A 22,871-nucleotide genomic window follows, 5' to 3' on the forward strand; every position below is an offset into this window, starting at 1 on the left:
ATTTCATCTGCGAGTACAGATACTTTCGGCCGGACGAGAGGTTCAGTGGGGTTACATCTAGGTGCATACGACTTGAAAGATGTCCTGAGTCTGTTACTTTGGGTAATCATAAATAAATTGGTATAAACATGTTATTGTTTTTAAATACAAATGCATTTTACAGTTGAATTAATCTCATAGAAAATTAAGATTTTTTTAAAAATATGGGATTCCCAAAACAAACATTTGGTATTTTTCTTGATCGATAGTATATTAGATTATTTTTAATTTTGAAAATATAAGATCGTTAAAAGTGTATAACGGTCTTTTCCGTAATAAAGAATGAAAACAATCGATGGGCCTTCACGCCGAATCGATAGTAACAGTACCATCGATGTTCGGCCAGCACTAGTAATGTCCCATCTCTAAGTCTTGTTTTTTACTTTTATGAGCATCTAATTGTACCGATTTAAATAAAATAATTAATTAAACAAAAACTAACTGATACGTGGGAACAATGGTGAATGACTCTGGTCTATCGACAGTGGACGACTTGGAGCAAAAACTGAACTCGGCCAAGCAGTCACTAGTGATACTAAATGAAAACATTCGCCGCATTGCTGGTCGCGTCCCCAAGGATTCCCTGCAGAGGTACAAAACAACACAAATTGTGCTAAATTTAATTATTGGTTATTCCACTGAATTCCAGATCGGACAAATTCAAATACACCCAAGATGGCAAGAAGAACGACCACAATGGTGACCGACCGTTCCCCCGAAATGCACCCGGTGGTCCCTTTAAAGACAAGCGGCGAATGTACGAAAGCAAGAACCCGATTCCACGTTTCCCCATCGAAGAGAACGAGGGTCGGCCGCCAAGGATTAATTCCCGGGTCATTCGGGAGATGCCAACAAAAAAGGAGATCGTCGAGGCACAGGGAACAGACTCCGAGTCGAGGGCCAGGAATCGCCGGATGTTTGGATCGCTGTTGGGCACCCTACAGAAGTTCTGTCAGGAGGAATCGCGACTAAAGAGCAAAGAGGATAAAAAGGCTGAGATCGATAGAAAGGTGGAAAAACAGGAACTGCAGGAAAGAGCGATGTTGAGGAAGCAGCGTGAAACACTATTCTTAGACAGGAAAAAAAAGCAGTTCGAAATCCGCCGGTTAGAGTACAAAATGGCTAGAATGAAGGATTTCAAGGCCTGGGAAGCAACTATGTTAAATGCGAAAAATAACATAAGAACAAAAACGAAACCACACCTGTTCTTCAGGCCAAAAGTGCATTCGCCTAGAACGGAAAAACTGTTGAGTAAAAGTAAAAGTGAAGCTGATGTGTTTATAGAATTTAGACGCGAAGAACTGGAAGTCGAGCTAAGAAACTTGGAGAACATGAACTTTGGAAAGGTGGATGACGATAACGCAATGGACGAAAGTTTCTACGAAGAGCCTGACGACGAAGAGCAGTTGGATAAGTGTAAGTAAACTTCAGTTTACCATAGGGTCTGAATTAGAATCGTTCGGATATCGTTGTGTAGAGCAATTGGGTTTCATTTTATAAAACTTATTAATGAAACTTATAAACTTTTGGTAAATAATACTAAAACCCAAATCGTAAGCAAATAAATTACAATGCGGTGATTACGTTTTTAAAGTTATATCGTATTTATCAGCTCAGATGCATTTGTTTTAATGTACTACTTCCTGTTTCATTTGCAGCTTCATTATACGTTAAATAAAGTTCGTGAAAGTGAATGATGCTATTCTAGGAATAAAGGATTAAAACTAATTCAAATTAATAAATTATTTGCCAAAACAATTGTTTTACTTCAGCGAATGAAGGGGTGTTTAACAACAATTTGTGGGGCAAAACTAGTTTTAAGTATCCAAAAAACTTTGGAATTATATTTGTCTACTAGAATGTGGAACCAAAATTGTTTACAGCAGCTAGGCTAGATCTGTTTCTTTCAAATAAATTTGTAAAATTGTAAATACAAAATTTAAAAATAATTTTTACACAAGGTATCGGGTCGCAAAATAAAAACTTTTAATACCTAATTATGTATTAATAGATGTAATCATCCAGCAGCTAAATCACGTTTTAAATCAAATATATTATTCTCGCTTCAAAATTGTTTGAGGAAGCAATCAATTTAAAATGAGGCGTTACAAACAATTAATATTCTTTAAGCGATAAGTTAAGAACTCTGGAAAAATAATTATCCCTTCTCCTTCCGCGCCGTTGATTAACATTTTTAATTAAGACCAGTAGTCAGAAGCAATTAACGAATAAAGAAAATGTTGACCCCTGATTCTTGTACTGTATTCGCATAGAAAAGAACACTGTTTTTCCCAAAAATAAAAAGACAACATAACATCCGCCATATAAAGTAGGAAAAATACATATTCAATGAATACAATTGTTATACATATAAATTTTATTGGCATTTAGGTGACTTGAAGTGGAGCCGAACTTTTGTGTTTATCCGAAGAATGTATGAATCATTGCGTTTTACTTGGATGTACTCTGAAGACTTTGGCATTGGAAGCTTTGGATGTGCTTTGCTTGGTTGCTGGGTTCCCAACACGACCACTCACTGGTCAGATCCTCCGTTAATGCTCCGCAGTATCCAATCGGAGAAGCTACTCACCAGGGTGTAGACCCCCGGAATGGTGGTCACGCCGCACAGCGTGGGTCCAAAGGCCACGATGCCGATGATCGTATAGCGCCCACTTGTACCAAATACACCGGAGGATCCGTCGTCCATAAAGGGGCCGCCACTATCGCCTCGGCACACGTCGTTCATGGGCATTCCCTGGGCGCACAGGTGATTGGGTGTAATGACAATGGGCTGCTGGAAGTTCTCACTGAGACTAGCATAGGCAATGGCGCAGCTGGTGGTGTTTACGATGGGCAAACGGATGAAGCGCACTTCAGCGTTGGAGTTCGTTGTGTCCATAGAACCATTATCTGAATTGTGTAGCAGAGAATAATATACATTAAAAACCTAATATGCGCTGAATTATATTTCGATCGCATCGATAGTAAAATTTCAAAAATTAAGCAAATCAGATATAAAGTTATTTCGAGACTCACTTTCCGAATTCCCAATACTCCAACCGGCAACCACTCCCGTTTGCCCAATCAGCCTGTTTCCCAGCGTGGTTGACCCGTTTAAGGGTAAGCATATGGGTGTGAAGGTGCCTAGAAAGTCGGTGGTTATTCAGAATGATCATTTATTTGGGGAAGGCGCATAATCTCTAACCATTTGTGCTGTTGATTCTTAGGAGGGCAATGTCATTTGCATACTTGGGCTGGTCGTAGTTAGGATGAACTATCACCTGCTCAATGGCGAACGGACTCGCCCCATCCTGACTTCCCAATCGAACATGGGACCTGTTGAACAACGTGGATGACATAAGTCTTAATTAGGCTTTAGACTTACAGTTCCAAATCGCTGACTAGGTTGACCACGCAGTGGGCGGCAGTGACGATGTGGTTGCTGGAGATCAGGGATCCGGAGCAGCGAAAGCTGATGCGGCTACTACCTGAAAATAATATTGTAAAATTCCTGTAAGAATAAACATTTTTTCTTGTTTTCAGCACACCATGTGCGCTTGCCCTTGTTCAGGAAGGAGTCAACCACCTCAGACCAATGGCCCTGAATCTTGCCCAGCTCCTGGTTCCCAGGGCGGACCTGGTGGTCGTGGAGGTGGCGCTGGTGCTGGTCCTGGTGCTGGTCCTACCCAAAAGCGAGGACCGTGTGGTCCCAAGCCTTGTGGCGGAACAAAGTGCACTAAGTGCGGTAATGGTGGCCCTGGAGGAAGGGGTGGCCCTGGAGGAAGAGGTGGTCCCGGAGGAAGAGGTGGTCCCGGAGGCAGAGGGTCTCCCGATGGCGGTGGTGGAGGACCGCTGGGGCTAAGGGCCCCACCAAACAATCGAGGCCCCAAGGCTCTGGGACTGGCTGCTCTGCTCTTTGCCTTCGGCGTCTTCCTCACATTGAAAATGGGTCTTGTGGCCAGTGAAATTGGATGACCGCACACAAGACGTTATGGGGCCGGCTATGATCTCCAATGCGGAGTTAGTTCAAGATCATTTAAAGGGCGTTGCGTTTGGAAAAATAAATTCTAAATTGCGTATTTAGCACTTCATAAGTCGTACTTACTTCGGTTGCGATAGGCAATCCTGGTCAGCCAGGGAAACTGTCCGGCACTGGCCTGCTCTCCTCCCAGCAGTCGGCTCTCTACATTTATGCCGCATCCTTGGGTGTTCTCCTGTGCGAGAGAAGGCATCGATGTGGTGGTTGTGGATGCGGAAGCAGGAACTGTTTCAATTGGTGTAGCTAATGTTGTGGAAAACGGCGCCAGAGGAGGACCTTGATCTAAGTTGGGTTCAATTTCCTCTTCTCCCTGCCGTAGGAAGCGTAGGTCACCGGGGAAAACTATGGGCTTATCCTTAGGAGTGGGTCGCGGTACTGCATTTCGTTCATCGTGCTCCACATGATACAGAAAGTGGTGTCCCGACCCGAAGCGTCGGTCGAAGAACTCTGGTTCCACGGGCTGGGGGCAGTTCCGTTGTTCCTTGAAGTTCCAGTAGTTGTGCAGATTGGTCTCCGCTGCCAGATAATCCGAGTGTGTGTGGGAGTGTCGGCTGTCCTTGTTATTCCCCCCATCATTCCAAATCCAACGTTCATCCGGCGGCGCAAAGCGCATCTTGCGACTTGCTTTGACGAAGGATGACTCATCGTGATATGGCTTGCGAGATGTCGGACAGCAGACGAGCGGCTCGAGGCCTTGGAAGCCACAACTGGCACTGTGCACCTTGGTGAACACAGCGGACTGTTCTCCGGGGCCGTGGTGAAGTAAAAGGTGGGCAAAGGGGGCACATTTCCCGAGACGGATGCAGTGGCAGGCGTAGGCACTGCGATCCCCTGAAAGTAGAACGGATGACCAGGCTGGATGACAAGGCATGAAATCACTTCTGCAAGGTCAATATCGGCAAAGCAATCGCAGGCCAAAAAACCAGCAAACCAGAAGTGCCCACGGCAATTACTCACTCACTTTTTTGGTTCGGCATTCGCCGTCGTTCGCGTGGTTTATTGCCCTTCGCTGGGAATTTCTAGACGAAGACCTTGACCCACTAAGGGGCTGGTCTTTAATTACCCCTCCCGTCGCACAGTTTGTGTCTTAAGTCATTGGTTTATCAGGGATCCCCGAGATACTCACCACTCAAACACAGGATGCTGAATAAGAGTGTGACGACTTCCAGGCACCGCATTTCGAACGATAAAAGTCAAGAAATTGGGAAACCAGTAACACAACGTCGCCCGTCCAAGTGCAAAATTGAAATAAATTGGTTCAATCTCAGAGCCAGCATGCATATCTTACTTCCACATCCAGCTCTATTCAGATTTCGATTTCAGCGACGACGAATCAAAACAAAAAGAGAGCTCGAAAAACCAATTATCAGGCCGTAAGCGCGGTTTGGGCCACAGCCAAAGAGCAGCAGCAGCAGACGAAGAGCACCAACATAGCCGGCTAGCAACGTAACCGATTGTCATCAAGAACAGATCAATACAAAACATGTTTTGCTAGCTAGCCGAACTAAACTTGATGTTCAGAAATAGGAACAGGACACCGTTTAGAATGTGGAACTCTCTTTCGTATATTATTGAAGCTTACTTTAAAGTTTATGCTCTTAAGTTAGGCGATATATGAACGGGGCTAAGGGCTACAGAGTGCGAACAAAGTCTTTTTAGTCGGCCTAGCCCAGAAGTGGGCTCAGGCCCAGAGATTGGCTTACATAACTAGAAATGCATCGCGTGGAATGTCGAGTTGCCGATGATGTAGAACTAAAATACTTAACTACTCATTAGGCCTTTTTATAGTCGATCTGGTTTGTATTTAACGATCGTGCATAGCCTAAGCCACTGGAGGAACTTCTGGAGAAGCCACAGTGACTGTAACGCTATTCTCGACCTGTTCTACAGGTTCGACAATCGGCTGCGGAGTCGGGGATGGCGATGGTGATGTATTCACCGCAATCGTTGTCACTGCAGCCGCTGGATAATGGCCATTTACATCGGCATTGCTATTGCAATCTTCCCCGGCAGACTCTTCCACGTCGTCGTCATCAACGGGTGTTTCTTGGCTTAAGACCGCCGCTAAGCGATTGTCATCTGCTTCTGGAGCTGGATCAGCTTCTTCCCCTGTCGCCAAAGCGTCGACCTCTGCCACTTGTGGCTCTGGCATCTGCTCCAGTTCGGAGTCTCCGCCCTCTTCGCTCGCTCCATTTGCATTTAAATGCACGGCTACGTCGCCATTGTGCGCAGAATGGGGCCCCCGAAGCTCATTGATAATCTTCTCCCCCACCTTCGCGTCGATTTCACTGATCTTTTCCTGCAGCTTGCATTTGAACTCGATCGGCCACTTGGGGCTCCATTCACGGAACAGCTTAATCTGCGGACAATGAACCATGAGAAGGGGGAACCCGAGCAGGGAACTTTCTACTACTTACGCGACACTGGAACAGGCTCATAGGCTTGTCCTGCACTGCTGCGTTGGCCAGTGAGTTGACCAATCCATTCACCTGGCCATCGCTGGAGCTAGAACTGGATCCCCGGGCCAGGTACTCGACGAAAACATAGACAAAGTCATCCCGCTGCAGCTCGCTCCACTCGTTAAACCACTGAATTATGTAGCGAAACTCGCCGTCTATTGATAAATTGCTCATCGACATCCCTCCTCCGTTTGTTTATATTGCTCTTTCCCACGATGCTAACGCCCCCGCAGTTCCTCTGCCTGTTTCTTCAGTGGATTTACCGATGCGCTGGCAAGGATTGGGAAACTCGAAAAACGGTTCGCTACGATGCGGCTGCAACTCCAGACTGCTGGCTTAACCGCTGAGCGTTGTGCTCTCAAGTTGCTAGTAAAAGTAAAACCTGTTTCCGCTTCTAATTTTTTTCCAACAGGCTCGGCTTTGTGCAACCTAGAGATGCGCACTCAAGAGAATGTTCTTCACGATGGGCACGAAAGCTTTTGGTTAATATGCATCAACAAATATATCTTGTCATCGTGCACTTATTAGATGCTACTTTGTTAGCAGGTAAACTTAGTTATATTTATGTATAGAGCTATGCGCCATCACAACAAAATAAATGCAACTTGCTTATGCTTAAGAGAGACTACAATGCCGTGACACGAAAAGTCTGTGGTCACGCTTGCATCTCTTGAGTAAACCTGCCTCAAAACAGCTGATTGACGATAACAACTCCAAAGCTCGTTATCGATTGACTGCACCTGCGGGGGAACTTAAAAATTGGATGAATCATTATAAACTCGCTCAGTTTAAAGACATTTTTAGGCTTTGTTACACAAATAAGGAAGGACTTCTTGCACAAGTTTGCCGTTTCGTTAATGCCAAAAAATTTTATTGAATCAGGTAAGTGTACTCTTTGAAGGAACATAAAATTATGTATTAGATAAGCAATTGCGAGTTATTTATTCATGTACCTTTTTTTAACATATCCACAACATCGTTATGCGGATTTACTTTTTAAGCACGTTTTTTGTTAAAACCATCGTTTGAATTTCGCAGGCATTCAGGATTATTTAGAGCATTTGGTGGGAAAATCATTTCGCCATTTGGTAACACTGCCTTGAACATTTTCAGACAGTAAATAACTTTAAGAAAATCATTTATTACAACAAAAAAGATGTCTTCGTCCGAACTGGAAGTACAGAAGGCTGCCGATGGCCAGCAGGAGCAGCAGGTGCCGCCAGGCGGGGAGGTTACGGGGTCTAAGGAGCCGGAGGAGGACACAAATGCCCATACGAAGGAGGAACGCGATTTTGCCGCGGCGGAGCAGTACAAAAATCAGGGAAATGAAATGCTCAAAAGTAAGTACTGATGGCAATCACTCGGCTCGTAATGACCACAATTAGTGGCCTGCAAGCAAGCCATTCTGTGACTGCACTTCCGAGTGCCACTTTCAACCTAACCTTAAAACAATGGCAAACTTTGGCTGTGTGTGATAATTTACAAGTCTGCCGAAACTTATGGGGGTATAATTAGTACCATTACTCACCCTTTGGTCCATTCCCATAGCCAAGGAGTTCTCCAAAGCCATCGACATGTACAGCAAAGCCATAGAACTGCACCCCAACAACGCGATATATTACGCCAACCGATCCTTGGCGCATTTGCGTCAAGAGAGCTTTGGTTTCGCACTACAGGATGGTGTTTCGGCGGTGAAGGCGGATCCCGCCTACCTCAAAGGTTACTATCGCCGGGCAGCGGCTCACATGTCTCTGGGGAAGTTCAAGCAAGCGCTCTGTGACTTTGAATTCGTAAGTAAACCCCGCGAGCACCTTTTGGCCGACCACTGAATAATAATTTGGTTTCAGGTCGCAAAGTGCCGGCCGAACGACAAAGACGCCAAGCTCAAGTTCACCGAGTGCAACAAAATTGTAAAAATGCGCGCCTTCGAACGGGCCATTGCTGTGGATAAGCCCGAGAAGACGCTCTCTGAGATGTATAGCGACATGGAGAACATAAGTAAGTGGCTTATAATTACTCCTTGTTGACGTGGGGATTTACTTGCGTTGTGCAACCTATTACAGCTATTGAGGATGATTACAAGGGTCCGCAGCTGGAAGACGGCAAGGTGACTCTGAAGTTCATGAAAGAATTGATGGAGCATTACAAGGCACAGAAGCGATTGCACCGGAAATTTGCCTACAAAGTAAGCGGTTAACCTCCAAGCCTAGCAGAACTTTGAATACTTACTTAACGCCTTCCAGATACTCTGCGAGATCGACACGTACATGCGAGCGCAGCCCTCGCTGGTGGACATCACTGTGCCGGATGAGGAGAAGTTCACGATTTGTGGCGACATCCACGGTCAATTTTACGACTTGATGAACATATTCGAGATCAATGGCCTGCCCTCTGAAAAGAATCCCTATCTGTTCAACGGCGATTTCGTTGACAGGGGTTCCTTCTCTGTGGAGTGTATATTCACGCTGTTTGGTTTCAAGCTGCTGTATCCGAATCACTTCTTCTTGTCTCGCGGTTAGTTTTTATTTTGGTTTAGATGTTAAGAAGTTATATATAACATGCCTCAAACTTATTCCAGGTAACCACGAAAGCATCAACATGAACCAAATGTATGGTTTTACTGGCGAGGTGACAGCAAAGTACACTAGCGCCATGGCTGACATATTCACGCAAGTTTTCAACTGGTTACCGTTGTGCCACTGCATCAACCAAAAGATCCTCGTCATGCACGGCGGTCTCTTCTCCTCCGAAAACGTGACTCTGGACAATATAAGACGCATCGAACGAAATTGCCAGCCGCCCGAAGAAGGTCTTATGTGCGAGTTGCTGTGGTCCGATCCTCAGCAATGGATGGGCCTGGGACAGTCGAAGCGCGGCGTGGGCATCCAGTTTGGTCCGGACATTACCGAGACGTTCTGCAAAAACAACAACCTCGACTACATCATTCGAAGCCACGAGGTCAAGGATATGGGCTATGAAGTGGCTCACAACGGTCAATGCATAACAGTCTTCTCTGCTCCGAACTATTGGTAAGCCTACACATTCGACCCCTAAACTTTACGTAATCTGTGACCGTTTCTGCAGTGATACTATGGGCAACATGGGCGCATTTATTACCATAACGGGTAACAATTTGAAACCAAATTACAAATCATTCGAGGCTGTGGTAAGTACTCAAAAATAACTTAACTCTAGTCAATTCATTATCGTATTCTATTCAGCCACATCCCGACGTCAAGCCCATGGCCTATGCCAACAGCTTAATGAACTGGCTGGCGTAGTCAGTTTCGCATCAACTTCAATAGCTAAACCATACTCCCACACAACACATACCAATTTACAAACAGCTTGAGAACCCACAACCGCAAAACAGCCCAGCTTACAATGATCAAAGGAGAGGAAAAGGATTCGAAGATGCTCAATGGACTTATGCACACTGTGAGCTGCTTCACTACTTAAGTATGCGTACGGCGAGTCAATAAGGCGTAGGACGCGAGGAGGGCGGGGAAAGGATCACGATCACAAATACAGAACAGCAATCATTTTATAAATTCAGCTATATTTGATACAGAACGAAATGTTATAGTGTATAGTGGCTTTAGAAGTCGGATGCTAAGTTTTATCGGTGCCAAGCATCTGCGGTTCCACTTGTAAGTGAAAATTGAAAGAAAAAGTTTGTTTATGCATAGCATTTAGTTATGGCAACCAAAACATAATATACAAGTACATACATAAAATTTTTCATCAATTTTGTTTGTTCCCAACGCTTTATTTGTGTATAAAACCAGTTTTGTTCAACCCTTGCCTTGTTTATATTATATAAAAGTCATTTCAATAAAACTAATCAAGTTATAGATACCTCAATAATAATCCCATAATGTTTTCAATCCACAAACTATTGCCTACTCTACTGGCATAAACAAAACAGTATGTTCTGATCAAAATATCCGAAAATGCATAAAAAGACACATAGCTTAAGAGCCTTTAATGTTAATCGAGTGAACAGAAATCAGAATAGAGCAATTGTGAAATAAAAATCGGTCCGTTCTTTATTAATCAAGATCGAGTCCACAAGCTATGCTAAAGCCCATGACCCCGAAGATCTGGTTAACATTAGCCTGATAATCCATAAGATGGGCCCGCTGCAGAAGCGTAACGTATACGAAAGGTCCATTGTAGGGAATAAGCTGGAGGAAGAAGGCCCTGGCCGGCGTCTGTAGCTCTAGCGGCTGTACCTGAGACAGGTAAATCACCACCGTGCTCATGATCTCATGCAGATGTCTGCCCTCTATTTGCAGGCCGAGTATAAAGTCCGCCAGGCTCTTTAGCAGTTTAAGCTGCAGTTTGTACTCCTGAGTCTGCGCTTGTGAGGCCTCCATGCTGCTGTGCAGCGAAGCTGCCTTAAGGAACTGCTTTAATTGGGGTATCACATCACTGCAAAGCAGAAGGATAAGTTGAAGAAAACTAATCAGTTTTGAAACAGGCGCTTACCTAAGGCTTCGTTTAAGTATAAAGTCCTTGGCATGAACGCCTAGCAAGTGCAGCAAGGTGAAGCAACGATTTAGCACTAGTGCGTCCTTTTGGCGGAATTTTTCGATTAGAGGTTGCCACACTAGATGCACTAATGGCAAGAGCTCGTCCTCGTAGTCCGCCAGGAGCGGAAGACCGCTGGAGAAACATTCTAAAGCTGCAATCTGCTGCCCCTGATCAGCGGTGGAAATGAACTTAATTACTTGACCAAGTATATCCTTGACCATTTCCACGTGGCGCGGAAGAACGGGCTTTGTGGGTTTCGGTTCCGTCTCATCCTCGTCGTCGGCTTCATCCTTTGCTGCCTTATCGGCGTCGACCATGTCGGCGTCGCCATTCAGGTCTTCCTGTAACTTTGGCTTCTCCAGCACACTTATCCACGTGCTTAGGACGTTCTGCTCCTGATCCACATGCATCGGCAGCTCGGCATTAACCTCCGCCGCAGCATCAACTTGCCAATCGGACACATGATTCAGGAATGCTTTGAAGACGCGAAGATAAGAGTGCACGTTGGTTGTCTGGTGCGATTTTGAACACTCCTCGCGTATAGTTTGGAACAAGCTGTCCAGGTGGGGCACATTGCCGCGAGTGCTGTACTGCAAAACGACGGTTAGAATGTCCACGGCGGCGGTGCTATCTGGCGACCGTTTTAGCAACGCGTTCAGGTGGAAAGTAATGTAGTCGGTAGAGCACTCGATAAAATGTGAGGGTTCCGCATATCTTAAAGCGTACTGCATGGAAACAAACGCATAACTGGCCGCTTGGTGGACGATGGTGTTACTGCTAGCCACCTTGAGAAGCACTTTGTGCAGACTTAAAAATATATACCTGTCGAAGGTATCCCCAATAAATCTGGCAACGTGACCCACTGCATCCAAAATTAAGCAGGTGTGCAACACATTAAACTGGGCGTCTGCAATGGTGACCCGACTACCGACCACCTCCGTCTGCTCGTCGTCAGAGTCGCAGTCCTGGGTGCGGACCTCAATCGCTGATGAATAGAGGCCAGGAGTACGTTCCTCAAACCAATGCGTGGGCTACCAAAAAAAATTAAAATACGCATAGTACACTTGTAAACCCCATTCTCACCTTGTTGACCTTAAGGCGCCACGCCGAGTCCGGCTGAAGCGCCAGGTTCCAGTGATCGTCTCGGAGTATTTGGTCCAAAAAAAGTTTAGCCAGCACCAGACGACTTTCCCTGGCCTTTTTCTCCTGCGGCGTAACCATCAGAGTTAGAAGCAGCACACACTCGTTCATGGATGATGACCTTTGCTGAATCAGCTCCTGACAGTAATCAAATACAAGTCGATTGAGTGTGGGCTCAGCACCCAACAGGGCTCCAATGTCATATAGAATATCAACGCTACGCTTTGAGCTTATATACTTGAACTGCCTCCAAGGCAGTTTGGCCAGTTCGGCGGCCAGACCTTTGGAATCACCTTCTCGAATACGACGAAGAGAGTATTCCTCGTTGAGAAGGTCCCTGGTGGGTCGTTGGTCTAGTGCTGTCAGCAGACATGTGACGAACATCTCCAGATTTTTGGGAACTAGCAGCAACAACTGCAACTTATCGGCGTTGACATTGCGCAGAAATCCTTTGAAAAAAAGAAGCTCGGCAAACTGTTCGTTGTCCTCACAGCGATGCAGTATGCGTGGCCATTTATTGAGGTGAGCATCTAGCAGCATCTCCGCATTCTCATCGAAAATGCCTTGGCTACTCGGCTGTTGTTGCAACAGAATTAGGGTGTCCCTGCACCGCTGCGCAATCTTCTCATTCTCGTCCTCTGACAAAGCCAATACACTCTCCAGTACGTGTAGAAAGTTTCCCCTCAAATTGTGGGCACAATGTTTCAGCAACAGGCAACAAATATCCGCGTAGGATTCCCTAACCCGCAGGGCGCTGTGAGCCCGTAGGATACTCGTTTCCGCGAAGATTGGCCGAAGGCGCCGCGAGGTGGCCGCCACCCACTGGGTCGAACGAAGCTCTGTTTGCATTTGATGCAATCGCTCCTCATTCTGTTCAGTAGTTGCCTTTTTGCTGCCGAAAAAGGTGAAATCACATTGCTGAGCCATCATGTCCTCGTTGTTTTTGAACAGTTTTCGAAAGGCATCTTCATCGTAGCGCATTTTCATAAACTCATCAGTGGTTTCCTCGAACATTATGCAAATAATGCGGCCTAGCGCTTGAATGGCCATCTATTTTTAATATTTAACTTCATTTAACTAAGGTTAACTCTTTCAAAACCGTCAAGAAACTCACCGATTTTATAGTCTCGCCCACCTTGTCATCTTTCATTGACGTTTTAAACAGCACAATGAGGACCTTGGGAAGGAATATAAATATGGTATTGGCCACCTGACTACGCAGCACAACATCCACTTGATCGGATTCGTCGTGGACATAGAAAACCATCATCAGACACTGAATGGCTGTCTGGACGAGCTTTCGATACTTTTCCTGTTCGATGATCTCCAAGAGCATAATCAGTATCTGGCCAATGACCATCGCTGTCTCCTTAACGTAGAAAGACTCCAGCACATCGGTGGTGGAGCGACGCAGTGCCTCGAATATACACTGAACGGCAGCCAGTTTGATTTCCTCGGAGAGGTTGGGTCGCATTACCGCTGCCTTGGAGTCGCGTACCTGTTGCAGCACCACAACCAGGATGGAACGCAGACCCTTCTCATCGGCTAGGTATGTTTGGGAGACAATGTTGCTCAAGCAGTTCATCAGGCTGGTGCGAAGTTCCTGTTTTTCTCTGCGAAAGACAGTGTGCTCTGAAGGCAAAGTCGCAAGCTAAATAGAGCCACTTACCCGGTTAGCTCATCCAGTTTAAGCACTAGTGGCACCACCGTTTGCACCTGGTAAATACGCATTTCTCCAAAGTTAAATCCCTCGATTTCGCGCTCGACCACGGACAACGTGTCCTTGCTGGGCTCTTTGATAAAGCCCTCCACCGCCGGCTTTATCTTCGTCACATACCGCTCCAGATGCATCATCGTGGCAGCAGTATCCACTAGCCAAATAAACAAATCCCAAAACTAAACCCGGCAAAAATCCGCAAAGCAATTTTGAACCAACAGCTGTTCTGCCAGTCACATGCAAACGCGCGCGATTTCTGCCCGGCCGCCCCCAATCGCTATCGAAAGCTATCGGTTCTTTCGAATTGCGCGCCACACCGCCCCCACTTGTGATAGTTTTTTTTAAATCACCAGTACTGACTAATATATTTACAAGTTTCAAGATTTGGCTACTAGCTCAGTTGAATGCTACAACTTTACATAATTAGATCGAATTTTGAATTAACCATCTAGCTGTAGAACTCATGTTGAGCCTCGTCCTTGCGGACGCTGGTCTTGTAACCCTTTTCGAAATCCTTGGCGTTGACTACATAGCGATTCTCGCGCACCGCATGCATTCCAGCCTCTTGGCAGATGGCATTGATATCTGCATTGGAGATCTTGTCCGGACGTGCAATGATGTCCTCCAGGTCCACATCCTCGCCCACATTCATTTTCGAGGTAATTGTGGTGAAGACCAAGCGCTTCTGGCGACGATCCGGCAATGGAAATTCAATTTTGCGATCCAAACGGCCGGGTCGCAATAGAGCTGGATCTAAGGTATCCGCACGATTGGTGGCCATAATAACTTTAATGTTGGTTGTCTCATCAAAGCCATCCATTTGGTTGAGTAGCTCCAGCAGGATGCGCTGCACCTCGCGATCCGCACCTGTCTGTGCATCGAAACGCCTGGTGGCAATCGCGTCGATCTCATCGATAAAGATAACCGAAGGAGAATTCTGCTTGGCCAGACGGAAAAGATCTCGCACCATGCGCGGCCCCTCGCCGAGGTATTTCTGGACGAACTCGGAGCCCACGACACGAATAAAGGATGCAGTCGTATGATGGGCCACCGCCTTGGCCAGCATGGTTTTACCACAGCCAGGTGGTCCAAAAAGGAGAACGCCGCGCGGGGGATCAATTCCTTAAAGAGAATTAGTGTAAATAATCTTTTAATATTGCTATTAACTTACCAATCTGCTTGTAGAGCTGGGCGTGGGTCAAGGGCAGCTCCACAGCCTCTCGTATCTCCTGTTTTTGCATATCCAAGCCTCCAATGTCCGAGTAGCTAACATCCGGCCTTTCCTCCGGCGATAGCATCGATATGGTGCTGTCCGCCTCCGGCGGTACCAGATCGACCAGGCAATTGCTCTGCTTGTGTAGTGCAACCGAAGAGGACGGCTTCAGTTGCTCCCTGTCGATGGTGGATAGCACTCGAACGTAATAATTGGAGCCGGTGGTGGAGGCCACTATGCCATTGTTTTCGTCCACCGCCTCCAGAAACTGACCAATGACCAGAGGCACGGCCTTAATGCGCTTCACTTCTTCCTGGGCGTGTATGAACTCCTTCTTCAGGTTGCGTTGCTCCTCCTTAATGTAATCCTCCTGTACCTGGATGAGCTCCAGCTCCATTTGGAGCTTCTTGTAGAGAACATAGAGATCATGCGGATCCAGTCCATCGTACTTCTGCAGCGACTTCTGGTGAAACTGGGCAATTTCCTCCTTCAACAAGCGCATTTTCGTCTTATCCCTGTGAATATTCGATTCGAAAGGAAAGGCAATGACAAGAATTTTCAAAAGCTAAAGCAGGGTGGCGATGAAAAGTTATCGATAACCGTTATTCAGCTATCGGAGGTATGGGAATGGCAATACTAGAAACGGCTACACGTCACGGGCGTAACTAAAAACATTTACTTAACACTTATTTTATATATTGATTTATTTTATTTAGAAACCGTATCTTGTAAATAACCGTATCTATAATTTAGTTATTCCCTTTGGCGCCTTTTTGCGTCGCCACGTGAATGGCAATCAGCTGTTGCACCGACCTGTTGTTTTTATTGGACTTGCTTTTGTTGTGGTTGATTTTCTGCCTCCGACGTGGAGCGATCTATTTATATATCTATTTTGGTTTATTTTGGAACCACCACATATTCTCTTCGGCATAGGAAACATATATATGCCCAAGCATTGGCACTTTCTGTGAGACCATTAAACACTTACTCAAAGAACGGCTGCTAGATATTGACGTTGTGCAACGCCGGCTCTGATTGGGAAATCCTCGTCAGATTCCATCGGTCAGAAATTTATAGATTTTCCATCGGACAAGAACATATTAATATCGGTGTCAAAACAATTATGGCCATTATGTAACGCCCCGATTCCTGTCCAGCACACTTTGCACACCAGCGACACCCAAAGGCCGACCAATCGCCTACACCATGGACATCCTAATCTTTCTGACGGCGGCGGCCCACTTGGTCTACACGCCCTTTACGAAAGTGGAGGAGAGCTTCAATCTACAGGCCATGCACGACATCTTATATCTGCGGAACAACTTTACGCAGGTGGAAGACACAAGTTCCCCAAATCTCTTGCCAGATCACTAATGTTTTGCTGCATTGCAGTACGATCACCATGACTATCCGGGCGTGGTTCCACGCACCTTTATCGGTCCGCTGGTGGTGTCCATGATCTCTGCCCCGTTCGTTCTTCTCTTCGAGACCCTCAGCATCAACAAGTTCTGGGCCCAATATGTAGGTAAAATCAGCATTTCAACTACCTATTTCAGTATGTTAATCCATTGTGTACCCCTTAGTGCGCCTCGTCCTAGCTGGAGCCATATCTGTGGCCTGGAACAATCTACGGCAGGCGGTGACAAAGATTTACGGAGTTGAGGTCCGTCTATGGTTCACAGCCATCACGATTACGCAGTTCCACTTCATGTTCTACATGACTCGGCCTCTGCCCAATATCTTTGCACTGCCGATGGGTAAGTCGATAAGACGCTGCCTGCTATGTTCCCAATATTATTGGACTTCTCGTTGCAGTGCTCTTTGCCATTGCCTATTGGCTGCGCGACCAGCACAAGCCATTCATAATCTGCTCTGGCATATCCATCCTCGTCTTTCGATCCGAGTTGGCGTTATTTTTGGGTATTTTGCTGGTGGTGAGCCTCCTACGGCAAACAGTCTCTATTGACGGGTGAGATTATCTGTCAATCACAACATACTATTTAATACAAATTTTTGTATAAATAGGCTACTCAAAGTTGCTGTGCCAGCGGGCGTCTGCATTTTGGCCGCCACAGTGCTAGTGGACTCGTTCTTTTGGCGCCGCCTTCTTTGGCCCGAGGGAGAGGTGCTATGGTACAACACCATACTCAACAAGAGCTCCAACTGGGGCACTTCGCCCTTTCTATGGTACTTTTACTCCGCCCTGCCACGTGCCATGGGTGCATCGCTTTTGCTTGTACCAATCGGCGTCACATTGGAGTCACGTATTCGGCCATTGGTCTTGTCAGCTCTTCTCTTTGTCCTGTTGTACTCCATTCTGCCCCACAAGGAGCTGCGTTTCATCATCTACGTGTTTCCAGTTCTCAACATTGCTGCAGCTTGCGCATGCCAGCGAATGTAACTATTCACTTATATAATTTATGAGATGAATTCTAGTAACAATTTGTTTCCTCGTTTAGTTGGATGAATAGCGCCAAGTCAACGTGGCATAGCTTCCTGGCGCTCGCCTGTGGGGCCCATCTCCTGTTAAATGTATTTATGACGGTCTTTTTACTTGTCATTTCGGGCACTAACTATCCGGGCGGAGCTGCCCTATCCCGATTGCATCGCTTGGAAGCTGGTAGCTCTAATGTCTCCGTTCACATTTCCAACTTGGCCGCCCAGAGCGGCGTGTCGCGTTTTATGGAAATAAATAATGACTGGATTTACAGCAAGGACGAGACAATGAACTACACCCAAGCGGATTTGGATGCATACACACATCTTTTGGTGGAGGCGAAAAACAAGCAAAACACTGAACTATGGGCATCGCTACAAAACGACTTCGATACGCTGGAGTTTGTAGATTGCTTTAACAGCATTGGCATTCAATACAATTCTCTGCTGCCGGTTCGAATAAAAACGAAGCCTTGCATTGGTATACTAAAAAAAAGGCAAGTGCCTCCAAAAGAGGAATCAAAAACAAAAGAGAAAAAGCCTAAAACTAAGGCATCCCCGGTTGAAAAAGAAACGCTATTACCTCCTGTGAAAGATGTTCCAATAGTGATAGCAGATACGAAAATGAAATCCAAGCTACAAGTCGAACCGGATGATGATGATGGCATCGTGGCAACTGTGGAGGAGATGTCCCTAGAACTTGAAACGGATATTAACCCTCAAGCTGGGGCAGAGACCATCGAAGCGCCCTTAAAGGAGATCAACTTCCAGGAGCTGCGAACCCTCGCGTTGGGACAGGCAACCAAGAAGTCGAGAGCAGCCACCAAGATGAAGATTCGACAAATTATTGAGCAGCACTATCGGGCCAAGGGCAAACAAATCGAAAACGACTCCGCAGAGACCCACAAAACCCAAGGACGAGCTGGATTACGGCAGTCCGTAAAGTCCATCATAAAGCAGGAGAAGATCAAGGAAATGATCGAACAGATTGCCACGATGGATCTGACACGCATGTGCGATTTGGAAAAGACATCGACTAAAGATTGCTTAAAACAGGTCATTGACAAAATAGATGATAGCGAGGGTTTGAAATCCAAATGACAAAACGTTTCATACATTAAACAGTTTTTTAAATTAAAATAAGAGTTTGTTAACGGCACAGTTGTAAAAATTTAAAATAAAAACAAGAATGAAAGCGAGTATTGTTAATAAATGTTGAATGCCTATGGCTATGCTTTGAAAGAAAGTTAGGTTTTCAAATACCGCGGACAAAACGCACCCGAATCACATCCAAACCGCGCTTAAGTCGCCTCAAGTCGCATCCAGCCCGCGTTCACCTCAAATCGCCCTTAAGCCGCGCCTAATCGCGCATAATTGGCCTTTATCGCACGCAAACCGCTCCTATACTAAACACAAATTGCCAAATATAGAGTATGACACATGACGTCACGTAGGACATTTTCTTTGCTGCTCAAAATTAAATCATATAAATTAAATTATAGAGTATTAAACATGACGTCATATGTGTAGAACTTGCCATTGGTAATATCGTAATTTTCCCATCTCTAGCGTGAACACCATATGTTTAAATAAGCAGTGGTGGAAACAAACCAAAATCTAAATTATAAAATTCCGGAGGAAGCTGTTTGTTATCTTTATAAAAGGTGTGATAAGCCAGCCAGCAATTTCAAATTGCGCTGCAGGTGTACCCACACTAAACTAATCCTCCCAGTGGCGCTTCCCACAGCCAAACCCCTAACACGTATCCAACCACCAGCAATCATATGTTTTCTTATCACCTTCAGGTTGACCTCAGGCGCAGTACGTCGATTTTTGGAAGGAGAACAGTGCGCTGAAATGGAGCTGACTGGATGGGTGAAAAACTACGGCTGGGGCCGCAAGGGAATTAGCTCGGCGGTGGCCCAGCTGGCCATGGCCAATGATCCGGACTTTCGGCTGAACGAGGAGGAGACCTACGCGGAAATGTGGATGGGCACGCATGTGTGCGGCGTTTCCGTGGTCAAGGAAACCGGCGAGACTCTGGACCGGGTGCTGAAGAAAGACCTTTCATATCTGTTCAAGGTACTCAGCATCAACAAGGCGCTAAGCATCCAGGTCCATCCGAACAAGTGCGAAGCGGAGCGACTGCACAAGGAGCGGCCGGATATCTACAAGGATCCCAATCACAAGCCAGAACTGGCCATTGCCCTCACGCCGTTTCTGGCCCTCGTGGGTTTTATGTCAGCTGAAGACATCAGGGACTACATCGATGAGTTCCAGCCGCTGAGCAAACTTATTGGCAAGGAGGCTGTGGATCAGCTCCACGACTCGACCGATGCGGAAAGCGTTAAGTGGTGCTACGAGAAACTGATGAAGACCGAGGAGTCGGTGATAGCCAAGTGCATCAGTGAGATAGCGAAAGATTACCAAAAAGGTGAGTCAATCTGTGCACACTTACGAATATAAACTTACCCTCAGTCCTTTTAAACAGAACTGAAATCCAACGATCTACTGGAGGTGTTCACCAAGGTCAACAAAGACTTCCCCGGCGATGTAGGCGTACTGTCCCTGTTCTTCCTCAACCTGATCCGCCTGCAGCCTGGTCAGGCGATCTACTTGGGCGCGAACGAGATTCACGCCTACCTGGACGGCGACTGCGTGGAGTGCATGGCCTGCTCGGACAATGTGATACGGGCGGGCCTTACGCCCAAGTACAAGGATGTGGACCAGCTGCTGGATTCGGTGATCTTCGAAAGTTCGTACAAGGATCGCAAGGAATTCATTCCGTACCGCATAGATGGGCAGGTCCAGGTCTATATTCCACCAGTAACTGATTTCGCCGTGATAAATGTAAACATTGAACACTCGCTGGAGTCGTACAAGCTTGAGATCCAAGCCTTTGGGTCCATAATGATTGTCCTGAAGGGATCCCGCATTTTGAAACTGAAAACCCAGCAGGGAGATAAGGAGATTTTGGTAATCCGCGGCAGCATTGTGTACATTCCCGTCGAGGCAGCACCGGAAATCGAGTTCGCCAAGTCCGACGATTGCAATGAGGACTTCAGCGGCTACATAGCAACCAGCAACTACTTTCGAGTGCCGTAAAATTCTCACTTAATCTAAATTTTTTGTACAGTGCAATAAAACCATTAACACGTTTTGGTGGTGAATTAATTTATTTATAATTACTTGCAATTAAGAGCTAAGAATGTAAGCTAAAGTGGCAATAGTAGCGATAAATAAGTTATCTAATCAATTGGCTATACTCGTTCCATGGTACATTTAATAATTAAAGAGAAATATCTTGCGCACAAACAGGTAGTTTCTTAATTATTTGCGAATATTGCAACCAACAATTTCATGTACTTAAGCTAGAGCTACGAAACTCGATCGGTTACATTCACTGGGGATAAAGTATTCATACGTACGAAGCAAGAGGTTCGAGTGCTAATCTAGAATAATTCAATAGAATCTGTGCTTGGACTACTGGGCCTAGGAAAATACCCAGATATATGGCCTACTTAAAAAGGGTTAACAATGGAGAACATAAAATTGGCTACCATATACCGGCTACCCGTCTTTGTTTGGTTGTTGGTGCCCGTGCGGGATGCGGTGGTTCTACGAATTGTAAATACATCAATTCACATTTATCCATCTCAGCAGCAGTTGCTTGGTTTGATTTCACAAAGTTTGGTAAAATGCTCAAAAAGTTTGTACCAAAAACAGAGTACATCATACGGTAAATCTCATAATAAAATTGTTTCCGGCGCCTTTAAGTTGCCATTTGTACACGAGTGTAGTAATAGTAAGTAGTTAGTATGTTGGTTCGCATATATATATATATATATAGTTGTAGAAAGTAGTAGTTAGTTCATCGGCTCGACGGCTCGAAGTTCTTTAAGTAGATGGGTCTGTTACGCTCGCGTTTGCCAGGAGTAGTTGCCACTACTTGTATATGTGTATAATATATGGTATAAATAACGCAATACCACCATCTACGGTTTGTGCCCACAACATTGGTTCCTTTCCGTAACAATATTGAAATGGAGGTGTCTGACTATCGTGTTTCGCTATTGATTCGGGACGTGACCGTTGTGCATATTTAACTCTTGAGCAGATTGTTGGCGCGCTTGTTAACGCCATCCATGCGAATGTTGTTGGCATCGCCCTTGGCATTGATGCGGTCCACCTGCTTGTTTTGGTTCTCCAGCTCGGAGCCCATGTCCAGGGCCATGTTGCGCAGGTTGCCCAGCATGGAGTTCACCTGTCCCAGATTTTCGTCCATCTCGTCCTCGCGTGCATCGTTTGTGATCCTGGCCACATAGCCGGACTGCGGCGGAGCACCCATGCCGCCGCGTTCCCGCTCATCGATGACCCTTTGCGGCTGGCTGGCCACGATTTTGCCATCGTCATTGGCCTTCCAGGCGCTCTCGCCGTCGTCCTTGATGTTCACCTTCTTCCAGGGCAGCACACAGATGCCGCAGCACTTCTCCATGCCACTCAAGTTCTTCTCCGCCTCCCTCATGTCCGCGTTGATCCGGTCCATGCCCTCCTCAATTCGGTCCAGCTGCTCGCCCTGGTCATCCAAGGCCACCAGCGTGCGGATTCCAGCCTCCTTGCTTTCGTCCATGAGCGCTAGCATACGACGCGTGCTCTCCAGGGATTCATCGGCCACCTGGCCAGACTTGAATTGCAGCTCCTGGAGCTCCGTGCGGGGCTCGGCATTCTCTACGGCGGCCATTTCGAAACTATATAGCTGGAGGTTGGGTGCTGAAGAGGTTTGGTGAGATCACTTGAATACTTAGCAAGTGGTTGCGAGGCAAGACGACTGTCTTGTTGTTTTTGGGTGGGGAAATCTGGCCAGTGACTCACACTCGCGAGATGAAAAACTACCCTTTGTGCTGGTTCGGTGTGTGACTTCGGTGGATATGTTATTGGGGCGGGGCTAAGCTCGTTTGTGCTCTATACGTAGGAACTTATTCACAAGTTTTAATAATTTATTTGCGAAATTATGAATTTTCACACCACACAACAATTCGCCAATTTGTATACTAGAGCTGCAAAAAAATCGATGTCAACATCGATGCAGTTTTCGATAGGCGATGTTTGGGAGTGTTCACACTGTTCAATATTGCAATAAGGTTTAGTGCATTGAACAAAAAAAATCTTAATAAGCTATTTATTAGGAAATTACAACGATGTAATTATGAATTGTAATATTAAATCTGAATTTAAAAGTAGTTTTCTATGCAGAAGCCAGTGTGGCCGAAGACTACTTTTTTATCTAAGCCA

At 46.0% G+C, this 22,871-nt stretch overlaps 10 protein-coding genes across 11 annotated transcripts; 5 read left to right on the forward strand and 5 right to left on the reverse strand.

The window, feature by feature from the left end:
* The first annotated feature begins 387 nt into the window (after positions 1-387).
* LOC120452607 (pinin) lies at positions 388-1,797 on the forward strand. Its single transcript, XM_039636906.2, has 3 exons — positions 388-630; positions 689-1,455; positions 1,698-1,797. The coding sequence occupies exons 1-3, from the start codon at positions 497-499 to the stop codon at positions 1,715-1,717; spliced, it is 921 nt and encodes a 306-aa protein (XP_039492840.1). The 5' UTR covers positions 388-496; the 3' UTR covers positions 1,718-1,797.
* Positions 1,798-2,436: 639 nt separating this feature from the next.
* On the reverse strand, positions 2,437-5,432 carry LOC120452611 (CLIP domain-containing serine protease 2). Its single transcript, XM_039636910.2, has 6 exons — positions 5,205-5,432; positions 4,145-4,909; positions 3,425-3,527; positions 3,245-3,375; positions 3,076-3,183; positions 2,437-2,949 (listed from the first exon to the last, which is right to left on the reverse strand). Exons 1-6 carry the CDS (start codon positions 5,254-5,256, stop codon positions 2,573-2,575), a joined length of 1,536 nt encoding a protein of 511 aa, XP_039492844.1. The 5' UTR covers positions 5,257-5,432; the 3' UTR covers positions 2,437-2,572.
* LOC120452610 (cuticle collagen 2) lies at positions 3,022-4,125 on the forward strand. Its single transcript, XM_039636909.1, has 2 exons — positions 3,022-3,159; positions 3,583-4,125. Exon 2 carries the CDS (start codon positions 3,589-3,591, stop codon positions 4,012-4,014), a length of 426 nt encoding a protein of 141 aa, XP_039492843.1. The 5' UTR covers positions 3,022-3,159; positions 3,583-3,588; the 3' UTR covers positions 4,015-4,125.
* Positions 5,433-5,618: 186 nt separating the features above from the next.
* LOC120452608 lies at positions 5,619-7,135 on the reverse strand. Its single transcript, XM_039636907.2, has 2 exons — positions 6,496-7,135; positions 5,619-6,437 (listed from the first exon to the last, which is right to left on the reverse strand). The coding sequence occupies exons 1-2, from the start codon at positions 6,715-6,717 to the stop codon at positions 5,901-5,903; spliced, it is 759 nt and encodes a 252-aa protein (XP_039492841.1). The 5' UTR covers positions 6,718-7,135; the 3' UTR covers positions 5,619-5,900.
* Positions 7,136-7,611: 476 nt separating this feature from the next.
* LOC120452604 (serine/threonine-protein phosphatase 5) lies at positions 7,612-10,404 on the forward strand. The gene is made up of 8 exons (XM_039636901.2): positions 7,612-7,877; positions 8,086-8,327; positions 8,385-8,535; positions 8,601-8,722; positions 8,781-9,051; positions 9,116-9,566; positions 9,622-9,703; positions 9,759-10,404. Exons 1-8 carry the CDS (start codon positions 7,694-7,696, stop codon positions 9,816-9,818), a joined length of 1,563 nt encoding a protein of 520 aa, XP_039492835.1. The 5' UTR covers positions 7,612-7,693; the 3' UTR covers positions 9,819-10,404.
* Positions 10,405-10,560: 156 nt separating this feature from the next.
* Positions 10,561-14,210, reverse strand: LOC120452601 (TELO2-interacting protein 1 homolog). Its single transcript, XM_039636899.2, has 5 exons — positions 13,883-14,210; positions 13,328-13,826; positions 12,157-13,263; positions 11,029-12,104; positions 10,561-10,971 (listed from the first exon to the last, which is right to left on the reverse strand). Exons 1-5 carry the CDS (start codon positions 14,065-14,067, stop codon positions 10,590-10,592), a joined length of 3,249 nt encoding a protein of 1,082 aa, XP_039492833.1. The 5' UTR covers positions 14,068-14,210; the 3' UTR covers positions 10,561-10,589.
* A 62-nt stretch (positions 14,211-14,272) lies between these two features.
* Positions 14,273-15,759, reverse strand: LOC120452605 (26S proteasome regulatory subunit 6B). The gene is made up of 2 exons (XM_039636902.2): positions 15,102-15,759; positions 14,273-15,052 (listed from the first exon to the last, which is right to left on the reverse strand). The coding sequence occupies exons 1-2, from the start codon at positions 15,643-15,645 to the stop codon at positions 14,379-14,381; spliced, it is 1,218 nt and encodes a 405-aa protein (XP_039492836.1). The 5' UTR covers positions 15,646-15,759; the 3' UTR covers positions 14,273-14,378.
* Positions 15,760-15,953: 194 nt separating this feature from the next.
* LOC120452603 (probable Dol-P-Man:Man(7)GlcNAc(2)-PP-Dol alpha-1,6-mannosyltransferase) lies at positions 15,954-18,779 on the forward strand. Its single transcript, XM_039636900.2, has 6 exons — positions 15,954-16,475; positions 16,536-16,668; positions 16,727-16,900; positions 16,959-17,112; positions 17,169-17,540; positions 17,603-18,779. The coding sequence occupies exons 1-6, from the start codon at positions 16,350-16,352 to the stop codon at positions 18,678-18,680; spliced, it is 2,037 nt and encodes a 678-aa protein (XP_039492834.1). The 5' UTR covers positions 15,954-16,349; the 3' UTR covers positions 18,681-18,779.
* A 325-nt stretch (positions 18,780-19,104) lies between these two features.
* On the forward strand, positions 19,105-20,749 carry LOC120452606 (mannose-6-phosphate isomerase). 2 transcript variants are annotated; one of them, XM_039636904.2, is made up of 3 exons: positions 19,105-19,243; positions 19,385-20,013; positions 20,071-20,749. In XM_039636904.2, exons 2-3 carry the CDS (start codon positions 19,437-19,439, stop codon positions 20,682-20,684), a joined length of 1,191 nt encoding a protein of 396 aa, XP_039492838.1. In that variant the 5' UTR covers positions 19,105-19,243; positions 19,385-19,436; the 3' UTR covers positions 20,685-20,749. The 2 variants fall into 2 exon arrangements, with proteins under 2 accessions (XP_039492838.1, XP_039492839.1); XM_039636905.2 differs by lacking the exon at positions 19,105-19,243 and having other exon boundaries at positions 19,293-20,013.
* A 575-nt stretch (positions 20,750-21,324) lies between these two features.
* LOC120452609 (synaptosomal-associated protein 25) lies at positions 21,325-22,644 on the reverse strand. Its single transcript, XM_039636908.2, has one exon. The coding sequence runs from the start codon at positions 22,318-22,320 to the stop codon at positions 21,682-21,684; it is 639 nt and encodes a 212-aa protein (XP_039492842.1). The 5' UTR covers positions 22,321-22,644; the 3' UTR covers positions 21,325-21,681.
* Positions 22,645-22,871: the final 227 nt, after the last annotated feature.

This window comes from Drosophila santomea, chromosome 3R (genome assembly GCF_016746245.2).
Source record: "Drosophila santomea strain STO CAGO 1482 chromosome 3R, Prin_Dsan_1.1, whole genome shotgun sequence".
Lineage (NCBI taxonomy): Eukaryota > Metazoa > Arthropoda > Insecta > Diptera > Drosophilidae > Drosophila > Drosophila santomea.

Bases quoted from the DNA above. Each gene is read 5' to 3' on its own strand.
- LOC120452607 (XM_039636906.2), top strand. From the start codon at position 497: ATGGTGAATGACTCTGGTCTATCGACAGTGGACGACTTGGAGCAAAAA. The intron at 631-688 runs GTACAAAACAAC...ACTGAATTCCAG, and splicing joins CCCAAGGATTCCCTGCAGAG to ATCGGACAAATTCAAATACA. The intron at 1,456-1,697 runs GTAAGTAAACTT...TTTCATTTGCAG, and splicing joins CGAAGAGCAGTTGGATAAGT to CTTCATTATACGTTAAATAA.
- LOC120452610 (XM_039636909.1), top strand. From the start codon at position 3,589: ATGTGCGCTTGCCCTTGTTCAGGAAGGAGTCAACCACCTCAGACCAAT.
- LOC120452611 (XM_039636910.2), bottom strand. From the start codon at position 5,256: ATGCGGTGCCTGGAAGTCGTCACACTCTTATTCAGCATCCTGTGTTTG. The intron at 3,528-4,144 runs GTAAGTACGACT...TATTATTTTCAG, and splicing joins GATTGCCTATCGCAACCGAA to GTAGTAGCCGCATCAGCTTT. The intron at 2,950-3,075 runs GTGAGTCTCGAA...TACACAATTCAG, and splicing joins GAGTATTGGGAATTCGGAAA to ATAATGGTTCTATGGACACA.
- LOC120452608 (XM_039636907.2), bottom strand. From the start codon at position 6,717: ATGTCGATGAGCAATTTATCAATAGACGGCGAGTTTCGCTACATAATT. The intron at 6,438-6,495 runs GTAAGTAGTAGA...CATTGTCCGCAG, and splicing joins TGAGCCTGTTCCAGTGTCGC to ATTAAGCTGTTCCGTGAATG.
- LOC120452604 (XM_039636901.2), top strand. From the start codon at position 7,694: ATGTCTTCGTCCGAACTGGAAGTACAGAAGGCTGCCGATGGCCAGCAG. The intron at 8,723-8,780 runs GTAAGCGGTTAA...AACGCCTTCCAG, and splicing joins ACCGGAAATTTGCCTACAAA to ATACTCTGCGAGATCGACAC. The intron at 9,052-9,115 runs GTTAGTTTTTAT...AACTTATTCCAG, and splicing joins TCACTTCTTCTTGTCTCGCG to GTAACCACGAAAGCATCAAC.
- LOC120452601 (XM_039636899.2), bottom strand. From the start codon at position 14,067: ATGATGCATCTGGAGCGGTATGTGACGAAGATAAAGCCGGCGGTGGAG. The intron at 13,827-13,882 runs GTAAGTGGCTCT...TGTCTTTCGCAG, and splicing joins AAACTGGATGAGCTAACCGG to AGAAAAACAGGAACTTCGCA. The intron at 10,972-11,028 runs GTAAGCGCCTGT...TCTGCTTTGCAG, and splicing joins ATACTTAAACGAAGCCTTAG to TGATGTGATACCCCAATTAA.
- LOC120452605 (XM_039636902.2), bottom strand. From the start codon at position 15,645: ATGCGCTTGTTGAAGGAGGAAATTGCCCAGTTTCACCAGAAGTCGCTG. The intron at 15,053-15,101 runs GTAAGTTAATAG...ATTCTCTTTAAG, and splicing joins CCAGCTCTACAAGCAGATTG to GAATTGATCCCCCGCGCGGC.
- LOC120452603 (XM_039636900.2), top strand. From the start codon at position 16,350: ATGGACATCCTAATCTTTCTGACGGCGGCGGCCCACTTGGTCTACACG. The intron at 16,476-16,535 runs GTGGAAGACACA...GCTGCATTGCAG, and splicing joins TGCGGAACAACTTTACGCAG to TACGATCACCATGACTATCC. The intron at 17,541-17,602 runs GTAACTATTCAC...TTCCTCGTTTAG, and splicing joins GCTTGCGCATGCCAGCGAAT to TTGGATGAATAGCGCCAAGT.
- LOC120452606 (XM_039636904.2), top strand. From the start codon at position 19,437: ATGGAGCTGACTGGATGGGTGAAAAACTACGGCTGGGGCCGCAAGGGA. The intron at 20,014-20,070 runs GTGAGTCAATCT...CCTTTTAAACAG, and splicing joins AGCGAAAGATTACCAAAAAG to AACTGAAATCCAACGATCTA.
- LOC120452609 (XM_039636908.2), bottom strand. From the start codon at position 22,320: ATGGCCGCCGTAGAGAATGCCGAGCCCCGCACGGAGCTCCAGGAGCTG.